The 11,633-nt window shown below is 43.6% G+C and overlaps 1 protein-coding gene across 9 annotated transcripts in view; it reads right to left on the reverse strand.

The window, feature by feature from the left end:
- The window catches only part of COL12A1 (collagen type XII alpha 1 chain), a 99,954-nt gene extending 89,180 nt beyond the window's left edge, over positions 1 to 10,774 (reverse strand). For 6 of the 9 annotated variants that reach the window (XM_068183852.1, XM_068183846.1, XM_068183844.1 and 3 more), the window contains exons 1-2: positions 10,503 to 10,774; positions 7,838 to 7,945 (exon numbers count right to left, since the gene is read on the reverse strand). In XM_068183852.1, coding sequence (XP_068039953.1) covers positions 7,838 to 7,910 — 73 coding nt within the window. In that variant the 5' untranslated portion in view covers positions 7,911 to 7,945; positions 10,503 to 10,774. Of the gene's footprint in view, positions 1 to 1,548; positions 2,250 to 7,837; positions 7,946 to 10,502 lie in introns of those variants that run through there. The other 3 variants (XM_068183853.1, XM_068183845.1, XM_068183847.1) reach the window with 2 other exon arrangements.
- Between the last annotated feature and the right edge of the window lie 859 nt (positions 10,775 to 11,633).

Consider the following 11,633-nt stretch of genomic DNA (forward strand, 5'->3'; position numbering starts at 1 on the left):
TTAGACATCAAAGAACTGATCAGCTTTTTTAATATAGTCTCTGCATATGATGTTTCTTATCAATTTCACCAAATCTAGAAACTTGGCAGAGAAAATAAACTATTTAAAGAATACAGGAAAAGACTGGGCATCTAATGTTCAGTAAAACAATTTCTGTTAGGGTCTAGATAGGAATAGACATGCAAAATGTATATCAGCAATAATGATACACTGATGCATCATTATATTACAAAATATGGAGAACTCCACCCCTTTGTTCCTAGAAGCCACTTAAGTGACATACTTTGCATATAGCAACAAAGGATGTAGGAACTAAGGGAATAATAAATGACATTAGCAGTGGTTGCAATTTGCCAAAATATTTGAGCTGATGCAAAGTTCTCAAAAATAAAATTCTACCTGTTTACACCAGATTTCTGTACAGTTTCAAAGGTGTAAACTATTGGTTTTATGTCCCTTTGCAGCAGGTGTACCCATACTAATAGCAGCATTTTAACATAAAATGCCAGTATGGTTCCAAACAACACAATGGTTAATTATGAAAAGACAACATCAAAATATATTTAAGGACATTTATTTTACAGAATTTATAGAAAATGGCTAAGAGGGCACCAGTGAACTGAACAAATGCCTGCAAATAAAACTTGTAGGAGCTGATGACAGAAGTAACTGAACAGTACAGAAAGAAATAGTTTACATACGCTAATTTGCAGCATCATGCATACGTAAATGAAATGTTGATTATTGTTTTTTTAGCTTCCCACAATGGACAAAGCCTCCATGTACAAGGTTCATTACACAAAGACATTTAATAAATATTTTATAATGATATTCTCTTTTTAAAATTGTCATGCTTATTCATGCGGTATTTTACTGACTCACTGTCAGTGCATGGTGTATTATATATTATTGTTTAAATAGGTCTACAAAGTAAGATTAGATCCAGCCATACTTTCCTTAACTACTAGTGAGAGAGTTTTGCAGGCATTTTTAAAAGACAGATCTTCTGTTTCATAGAAGATCTCCATCATAAGTCAGATTTCATATCAGATTTGAATATAATTTTAGAAGTAGATAAAGTAGTAAATGCTAGAATGTTTAATTATGAAAAGATGCTGTCCAATTACAAAAAGTAAAACTGAGCTAAAAATATATGACATTTTTGTCCTTTTAATTTTCTGTAATTTCTGACCATAGGATAATATGGCTTTATAATACTGATACAATAGATAACACTAGTACTGAAGTAAATGTTATTTTTCCTGTTGTCCATACACAGGCAGTGAGATTAGACCATTAGCCTGCATGCAGTTTATTCATAATTCAGTTTATGAGTATCACAATGCTAGAGATGGCAGGGTAGTTACTTAGTATCAAAATCATGCAACATGTGTTAATAGTAAAATACATTTAGATGATAAGAATATCATTATAAAATATTGTTTCAGTAGCAATGGCTCAGGACAAATTTAATGCAAAGGCAGAGACAACTGACCTGAGCATGCTTTTAAAAAAAAATCAGTACATGGAAAAAGTAGCACCACCAACCTTGCAAGTAAATTGGCATGTTGCAGCAGAGACTTAGGCTTTAACTGCTGAAGGACAGCAGCAGCCCAGCTTGTTGATATCCAAATGACCGGATTCCAGATAAACTGAAAAAGCTGACTGTGAGGAAAAGTCTTTAGCATTTTAAAGGATGTTTTTCCGTTTTATGAAAATTCAGATGTGGGTCTTGGCAGGTAACAAGAATAGTACATTGACACATGAGTGATGTATCCATTCATCCAGGTGATCATAAACAATGGCATTGCAGGGGAACTTGAAAGTCCCCTTGTCCATCCCACGGTCAAGACAAGACTGGCCACCGTGTGTCATTCCTGACATGTTTTCTCAGATCATTCTTAAAGACCTCTACTATTGTCGAGACTGAGAGCTTCCCACAGAAATTACTCCAAAACCTCACTGCCTTTATCATCATAATTATTTCTGACACCTAATCCCTGTCTTCATTGCTGTACTTTAAATCCATTCATTCTCAGCCTCATGGCTGGCTTATCAAACTCAAGCACTGAATACTTCTCCCATAGAAATCCAAAAAGTAATCTTGCTTGAGTGGAAAAAAAAAGCTGTTTGGATTCAATGTCATCAAAATGTCTTCCAGATGGCCTGTGAGGTTTTGATGCTCAAACAGAATCTCCAAAACATCCATGGACCTTCACAAGGGTCAGATTTCACCCAAGTGAAACCAGCTGTGGGGTGAAGACCAAACCATGGTCATATGACTGAGAGTAGTAAGCTGATCTGAAGTACAGAAAAATGTTTAGATTATAAAAACCTTATTGTAATAATAAAACAGGGCAACTGTTACTCCATCTCATTAAAATTCTTCTTCCAGAAGGGAATTCACCAGTGGAAAAATAATACATTTGCAATACTGAATCAAACCAGAATCTAGGAAAAAAAATGCCCCTTGTTGTAGTAGGAGTTTGCCCCTTTACAGGGACAAACCTTAAAACTTCACTCAACAAAAGCTTACGTGTGAGTGCAGCTTAACTCCATCAAGCAGTCTTGATGTCAGGCTACTTGCAGCAGTGAAGTTGCACCTATTCTTAGTGTAGTGACACTGTTGATCCTCTGTCCATCAAAATCCATGCCAAACCTCCCACAGATTTGTCAAGGTACAGGACCATGATCATAACGTGTCATGGTGTTGTAGTATTGCTGCATACAGTGACCCAACTGTTGATGCACAGAAATGCATGGTTCCCCTACAGTTTTCCAGAGTAGCAAAAACATATCCTGCTGTACAACAATCATATTCCCACAGCATGAATTTTGACCACCCTTAGAATTGTGTTATGATAATTTCCTTAACTGGATCTTCTATATTATGCATCACGAAAGAAAAACAAAAGGAAAAAATCAGATATCATGTACTTAAAACATTGCCGGTAGTTGAGTATTATACACATGTAATAAGGTTATAATTTCTGAAACAAACAAAAAAAAGAGAGGGCAAAGCATCTTTCTTATGCTATGCAGGTCTTATATGTCTTATATTAGCTTGTATTTCTTCACAGGAAATACAACAATTTTACAGCTTTTTGCAGATAACATAATGTGACTGCTAGAGGATCCCAATGAATACCTTAAGACAGAAATAAAATGTAAATGGAATACCAAGTAATTTATATTTAAAACCAGATTAAAAGTGATATAAGTTGGAAGTAGCTGCCATCTACAATCCCTATGTGAAACGTATTTTGTGATTCCATCACTGGAAAGGACACACTATAATTAGCATGTAAAATAATGTGTTAGCCCATGTTAAAGTATCATACAGTCTACAGAAGCTGAAGAGTGAGCTCAGCCTTACCATTCCAGCAATAAGGCCTGCTGAGGCTGGAAGGTGCCAGAATTCTTCATTTACTGTTTTTTTCAGAAATGGTATGAATTTGGTAAAACTAACTAGATCATGACCCCAGTTAAGCTCCTCTGAAGCCTGCATTATCAATGTGACTGGAATGACCTACAGCCTAGAAATGTAGTAAAGAGCAGCTTCTAAAAAGAGCAGCTTCTCAGACTTGTTAGATATTCATTGCCAATCACAACACAGAAACATTGCCATCTGTATCTTTGCATTTTTAAATTTTATATATGCTTATGAAATTTCTTCAAAATTGAGGATGCATAGCTCATAAATGTACTTTGAAAAAAATTCATTTAAATCTATATACCTATACAAATACATACATATCTCAACATGACCCATATATATATATATATATATATATATACACATCGTATGTATGAATATTTACCAAATTTTACAAGTTTGAGCATATATATATACATATATGTATATGTATGTGTATATGCACTTACACATGCATGTATATTTGGCTTCTAATTAGCAGCAGGAAAAACAGGGATGTATAGTCATCCTCATGTATATAAAAATTTCAATTTCACATGTTAATCTACATGGCTCTGTATTTAAGAACTTTGAAATCAACAGCTTCTTTCTCAAAAGATATTGCCATCAAAATATAATAAAATAATGGTTCTACCAACCAGTTTCAAAACTTCAAAAGTTTCAGCTATCCCAGATCACCTCTGAATCATTCAGTCAATGAAAATTAATGTACTCAACACAGCTTTATTACAGGCCAAAAATTCTAATCTTCTGCAACTGCTGTGCTGCAATTATTTGTCACTTACTATACTGGGTGTCCTGATAACAGATTTTTCACCAGACAAACTGTTTTAGGTGCAACACAGAGGTACTACACCTGGATCAGTGATGCCCTCCTTCCCTACTTCCAGCCTAGAAAACAGACTTTTCTAGGTCTGAACCAGTTCTTGAAAAACTGAAAAGTCAGCACCTTCAGAAGCTCAGTTAGGCTACACAAAACCAATTAATTCCTCATTTATTTCCTGTGCCTTTGAAAATCCCTCTGTATTAAGAATCATGATATGCTACAGAAGCCATGACAACATCACAGCAGTAACTTGAGGTTATAATAAATAGATTCTTCACATGCCAATATACTTTACTTAACTATGACTAGAATAAGAGCCCTTGGCTCTTTGTGATTACAGATGAAAAAAATACTGCAACAAAAAGAAATTCTGACATGTGGACAGACATGGAATGCACTGGAGTATTGCTGTGCTGGACTAAAAAGGCACAAAACAACTTTAAGTATAAACAACTTTATGTTTAAGTATAAAATATAGAATCACACACAAGGAGTTTAAGCTGGGAGAGAGATATCAGAAGGATTGCAAAATAAAACAAGAAAAATTTCACAGTAAAAGAAAAGAGTAAAAATGCTGAGCATGAAAACAGATTTGCTTCCTTGACCACTGTAAACAAACAACTTCCCCCAGTGAAAGGGCATGAATGCATTTAGACTATATATGGGCTTTCCCCCCTCTACTCCTACAGTGACTGCCCAGCTAGAAACTCCTGTTCTGCTGTACCTCTGTAGAAAAGCTCTAACACCATTACTGCAGCTCACTTACTGCTCATTGCCAAGAGCAGCAGAGCACAGCTCTCACAAAGGACTTCACAGCAACTGTGATGCTGATGAAGAATCAGTTTCATACTGAAAAGTTCAGGAATCTATGGACAGCAGCATCAGATAAACACCAGATCTGCTCTCAGGGGAGACTGAAAAATGAAAGCTGAAGGAGGGCAGAAAATAAAACTAAGCTTTTTCTTTCCTCTGCTCTCATCCCATCTTTCTACATCATATCAAGAATCTTCATCACATTAAATGGCCATCTCCCTTATTCTCCCTCATTTTTTCATCCCATCAAGTGTCTACCCACACCTTTGGGAAAGAAATTTTAAAATGCATGTCCTGTGAATGTACATGGAGAGTCAAAAAGAACCAAGAAAAGAGACACAGGACTGACTGACTGGTGGGGGGAGATAGCTTTGCCACAAAGGGATCTGAAATTTGGAAAAATAAGTCCAAGGCACAAATGTTCACAGGAGAAAGTCACAGGAGAAAGTCAGTTCAGCAGACAGAATCTAAGTTGCAATGACACCAAAATAAAGTAAATAAGTAAGGAAATAACTTGCTAAAGTAAATAAGATGCAATTTACAAAATTATGCAAACTTGCAGCACAAAATTAAAACAGTGCAGAAGAATGATCAGTATAGTGCAAACAAAAACCCCACTGTAAAAATCTCTACAAAAGCAGTTCCCACCACAGCAAGTTCTAAGGCACTCCTAGTTTTGAACTTTCATTTTCAGCACCACTATTTCTCACTCCATTTTCAGCACCACAGTTTTTTGCCCCACACTTCCCTGCTCTTGCTTCAAAACTCTGGAGCTAGGAGAATTTTCTTATAGAAACATGATCACTGTAAATTAGGTATTTTATTTATCAAACATTTCTGAGTGCAAAGTAATGTAAGTTCTGTCCAAGAGCCCTCTACAACTCTCAAGATCAGGTTTTATCCATTCTTTTGCTTGGCAATAGTACATCCTCCAACATCTAATCAAGGTCATCCAGCTATGTGTCAAGATTTGCTGTTATAACTCTGCTCCTCCAAATACATTTTTGTAGCTTGCTTTAACAGTACTGAAGCTATGACTGGCTTAGTCTACACTGTAGCTAAATAAAACCCCTTCACTTGCGTTCAGAAATAACATACTCAATACATAGTGCAGGACAACAGCAATATTACTACAGCTCTAAGTGAGTTCCTCCTAAGATGGGGAAGAATGCACAAACACATCCACTCCCTCCATCAAAACTGTACACTTTCTCTGCTTTCTCTGGCATGACCATCCTGCATTTCAAATGCAACTCTAAAATGACTTCAAATGACCTTTTTCAGTTCCTTTGCCAACAGCAACACAGCACGAGAGGAAGGCAATGGACTGATTCTCTCCTAGGGTGACCAGATGTTGCACTACTGGCAAAAATGCCATCTTTTTCCAGAAAGCCAGTGTACTTTACATCTGCATGCCCCAAGCAAGCACTACTACTACTGCTTTGGGGGGCAAACACAGCAGAGGCATCTCTGACACCCCATGCTTTTCAAAGAGATCAGCCAAGGTGACCAGGTCCAGACAAGGGAGCTTGTGGCAGGCCATGATCAGGGAATTTCTTTCAGTTCAAGACAGAAAGAGAAGGAAGGAAAAAAAAAATTACCAGTTGCTGCTGGCTTCTGTTTTTTTCCAGTAAATCCAGGGGAGTTCACACCTACGATGGTGTCAAGTCCCAGAGGTCAGATCAAGTCATTTCAGTGCAGGACGTTTAGCCTTTTTATTTCCCCTGGAAGCCACTGCTGGCAGAAACGCCATGACTATGACCAAAAAGCCAAGCAGCTCACACTGAGGCCACAGGACGCGGTTGCTGTTAATCCACTGGGGAGCAAATGCCAGGCCAGGCCATTTTGAGGCAAGTGTGGCAGTGAAGATGGGTCTCCCCACATCTTCAGCTGGAGGCAAGATGCTGCCAGGGTTGCCAGGGGCCTCAGCCTCCAGAAAGACTGCGCTGAGGGCTGAGGAGGAGGAGGAGAAGGAAAAGGAAAGCCTTTTTGGAGGTGACAGTACCACATGCGTGCCAGAGCCTTGCAGCCTTGGCTGCCGTAGCAAGGCCTGGCCCAGGCTTCCCTTCAGCAGTGCCCACGACACGTGTCACAGCACTGGCAGCACCTTCCCAGGCGTGTTCCCCGGGTCAGAGCCACCACAGAAGCTGAGGCGTCCCTGAGGGAGGGTCAGCCACCCCAAGGCTCAGCCGGGGGTCGCCCCGCCGAGCAGGGGAGGCCGATGCACCGGCAGGCTGGTGGGGCAGGGGCGAGGTGTCCAGCTGGACAAAACACACAGGCGCAGAGAGCCAGACTCTGTTGGAGCATTTTATTTCAAAGTTGCAGGTTGTTGAGTAGTAGGTTTTCCGTTTCCTCTCTCAACATTACTAAAAGAGGCCAGAAACCAGCCCTTCTTGGTCCATCCTGGGGGCAGAGCCATGTCCCCGGCCATGCCAGGCTGCTCACCAGTGGCAATGGGCTCCTCGGGGCACTGCGCCCGGGTGGCCACACCAGCTGGCCCACGTTCTGTCTGTGGGGTGGTGTGGACAGCACACCAGAGGGACAGAGAGAGGGAGCTACGGTCCGGCTCATTAGCCAGGAGAAAGAGAACACAGAAGGAGCTGGGCAAGGAAGGAGAGGCGTTTCTCTGAAGGAGAGAAAGAAAGAAGGTGAAGTATTCACACTCAAAAACAGAGAGGGAGAGAGCCAGTAGCTCAAGGCTGATTGGGAGATTTGCTAGTCAGCGGGGCACCGGGGCAAGAGGGCAAGGAGGAGAGGGTTACCTTCAGCCTCGATGGAGGAGAGGAGGGTGGCTGCACACAGAGCAGCGACTGCCGAGCACAGCGCTGTCTTCATTTCTGCCCTTTCAGATCACAACAACATGAATGAATCTGCAATGATGGGGAAGGGAGGAAGGGGGAGAAACGAGAAGGAAATGATACATGTGGATTAAAGGATTGCGTGGGTGTATTCATGAAACATAAAAAAGACAAACCGTGGATTTCACTTTGTTCCCTTATCTCCAGCCCCCCACCCACGGGACCAGGTTGAAACCTCTAGACTTGAAAGCTGTCCAAGACGACAAAAGATCTGCATGACTAACTGAAGAGTCTCGTCTCACAATAATGTGCCTTTTGTTGCTGAACCCTTTCCAATCACAGTAAGCACATGAAGCTTTAACTTAGTTAGGGTTAATTTGATCAGGGAAGTGCAGTGAAGATCTGTGCCTACACACAGGCAGGAGCCAGAAGGGAGCTCCATGACTTCATCGCTGAATGTGATGATAGCTAATTCAGAGGTCATTCCTGCTTTGGATCAACTAAATGTCTCTTTCAGCTGGGGATTTTAATCGGCTCCTTTTTCATAACTGTTGAACCACTTAGTTAGCTTTGTTTTACTGGTCTCAAGGCAGTTTGGAAACTGTAATAAAACTTTTTTGAGGGGTTCTGCCTACAATTGCGCTATTCTTCATTTTGTGAAAGTCTGAAATAGGTTATACAGAAGTGTGTGTAACACACATCTGAAATTTGACACGTCTGTCTAGCCATGATGTTTCAACATCTGATAATTCATTTACATGTCCTGAGAGAAAATATATTTAAAATACACTATATAAAGCTGACAGGCATAAGAGTCTCACAACCACTGCAAGTTGTCTAGCAAAAGAAGTGGGATTAGGCCAGGTTAGTGGTTCTTAATTGCAAGCAGCCATACCTTCATAACTGTATGCTCCAGTTCATGTAAAATTACTGCCAATTACTACAGCAAAACATCCAAATTATTTCTTTGTCTAAGTAAAGTCTAATATGAACATACACACACATGTAAGTGTTTCTATAGTTTCAGATTTTCTATCTCAAGAAGTAGGAAGGTGGCAATTTGTATGAATAAAGTCATACATGCATCATATATCGTAATTAGGCTGGGGGAAAGAGAATTCCAAAAGCAATTAGGCAACAGATTTCATCAGGAAGGTTCCAATAGCAAAACAAAAGAAGAATACATAAATCATTAATCCGCAGAAACAACTGAAAGGGAAAACAATATTCTTCTACCATCTAAAGAACTACCCAGCAAGGCACATTTGGTGGGAAGACACTATGGAGATCCAGGAATTTCCCAGTTATGGACACTGAGCTTAACAGGCTTCATTTGAGCAGCTGTATATAATTGCCTTAGCCAAACGCCTTAACTGCACATGAAAATACCAAAAGCTCAATGAAAATCTAAGCAAAGGTTTCAGTCTAATGGCAGTTCCAGCGGCTAAACAGAAAAGCAGCATTGACCATAATGAAACTAACACAAGAAAGGCCAAGGTTAGTATTAAAATGCTCGGAAAGCTCCAAAATCGTATCATTGCTCTGTGTGGGAAACGGCTGCCCCTGGGCAGATCTACAGCATCCTGCAGTGAGTTTAAGGACAGCCTAAATTCAACGAAAAAGGACATTTTGTCCTGCGAGCTTTGACTGCCATCTTTTGATCATTTTGTAAAGCAGCAGAAATTAATCATCTCACAAAGGCATCTAGGAATTCTCCATTGCTGCAGGTCTACCATTCCCGACACACGTTTTTGCTTCATGAAATACACCACCTCAGCCAAAGCATTCGTTTGCTAGTCTAGAAACACTGTTTCCTTCTCGCGAATTTAGATGTGTGAAAGAAGTCCTGGAGGTGGCAGAGGACACCTCATGGTTCAACAAGGACACAACAGACGTCGCGTCAGGACTAAAGGTTTTCTCATTGATCTTTAGAGACCACTTAGAAAAAGTCAATCCCGAGCTTTCACAGTGCCAGTCCCATCTCAGGCTAATTCAACCGACAAAAGCTTAGCCAAAGCATTTCTAAACCACACAGTGCACTATATTTAACACTTTCAAGAAGAAAAAACTAACGTAAACGGAAAAAGAAAAAAACCGCAGGAAAAGCCCATTACCTATCAAAGATATAAAAAACTGGAAGCAGGATAAAGCATCACCGACAGCTGTACACACAAGGGAGGGAAGCGAGAGCTCCTGCCAAAGCCACAGCGGTAGCGCGCCTGCAGGCGCCCTGGGCGCTGACAGCAGGCTCCGCCTGGAGCCTCCGGCCGCCGGGAGCCTCCATCTCCGGGACAACACCGCCCTTGCCCTCATTTCTGCCCGGGCACCGGTCCGCCGGCAGCGCTCGGGACCGGCATCCCGCCGGGCTCCCCCGTGCCTTTCCCCGGGCTGACAGCCAGCAGCCCCGGGGCGCTCTGCCCCGCACCTCTCCGCCCGCCCGGCCGCACGCCTGCAGCCGGCTCTGACAAGCCCAACGCGCGCACACACGCTCCTTCTTAATCCCGTGTCAGCTGCCAGCCCAAGGTGCATTGGAAGGGGCTGCGTGCGTGGTGCGTGAGGACAGAGTGGGACACGGGGGTCGGCGGCGGGACGGGCAGGGGACCCCACTCCTGCGCGGGCACACACAGACCTTCCAGGGTGGCCGCAGGGTGCCTGGGTCGGTGACGGGACAGCTCCTCCGGTGATGACTCCGGGGGTGCCAGCAGCGGCGGGAGCCGCAGCCGTCCGACCTGGATAAAGGGAGGAGGATAAAGGATGAAGCTCCGGAGGCACCTTGTGGAGGGAGCAGCAAGTAGCAGCAGCGGCGAAGGAGGAGCAGCAGCAGCGGCAACAGTGAGCGCGGAGGAGGCGTCTCGATGACTGTAGCTCCCGATGCGAGGGGTCTGTCTGGGAAGACTTGCCTTCTCCAAGTGGGAAGAGCCTCTTCTCAATCTGCTACTTAATAGAGGGCTGTTCCCAACTCTCAATTTACCCTCGTAAGCGGTTACGAAACTTCAGGGAAGGTGGACTGCTGCCACCGGGTGATATATGCGCTGCTGTGCTCCAGCAAGGAAGGGGATCCACTTCTGGAAACTGGCGCATACCTCCGCGCATTCCTGCGGCATGAGACGGGAGCCGCGGCGGCAGCGCGCCCGGAGGCAGGGGCCCAGCCCGCCGCCCCCTTCCTCCCTCCCTCCCCCCCTAGGCTTCCCAAAAGGGGAGGACACGCGAGGGCAGTGGAAAAATTGAGTCGCCGGGCAGGCTTCGACGGACGGCGGCGCGGAGGGTGTCCCCGGGCGGGGGCTTCCACGCCGCCCCCGCCGCCCCCGCGGAGGACCCGAGGCTGGGCTGCTCCCCTGCACAGTCTTGCAGAGAAGTGCGGGCACTCCCGGTGGCGCGGCCAGGAGCCTTGAGGGCAAAGGTGATAATAATCATTGTGACACCGGTCAGGTGTGTCAGGCCTCGACGCTGTGCAGTCACACATACATTAAACCTGCATTAAATACACGCTCCCCCCCGACAGCCCTCCGCCACATGGGTGTTTTACTTCGAGCACAAACTGGGGCGGGCTGAGGGACGGGGCGCACGGCCGCACCGACCCTCCCTCGGACGCCGCGGAAAATCCGCGCCCGTAGCCCATGTCTGAAATTCTGTGCCTTCAGGAACTTCACCTTCCAAAATCGGATAATCCGCTGCGGGACAGGCTCCGCGAGGGTCTCCCATCACTCGCTCTCGGGAGCCTGCCCGGGCCACCCGACGTGTCCCGGCCTCTGCAGCGCGC

Source organism: Anomalospiza imberbis, chromosome 3, assembly GCF_031753505.1.
Source record: "Anomalospiza imberbis isolate Cuckoo-Finch-1a 21T00152 chromosome 3, ASM3175350v1, whole genome shotgun sequence".
NCBI lineage: Eukaryota > Metazoa > Chordata > Aves > Passeriformes > Viduidae > Anomalospiza > Anomalospiza imberbis.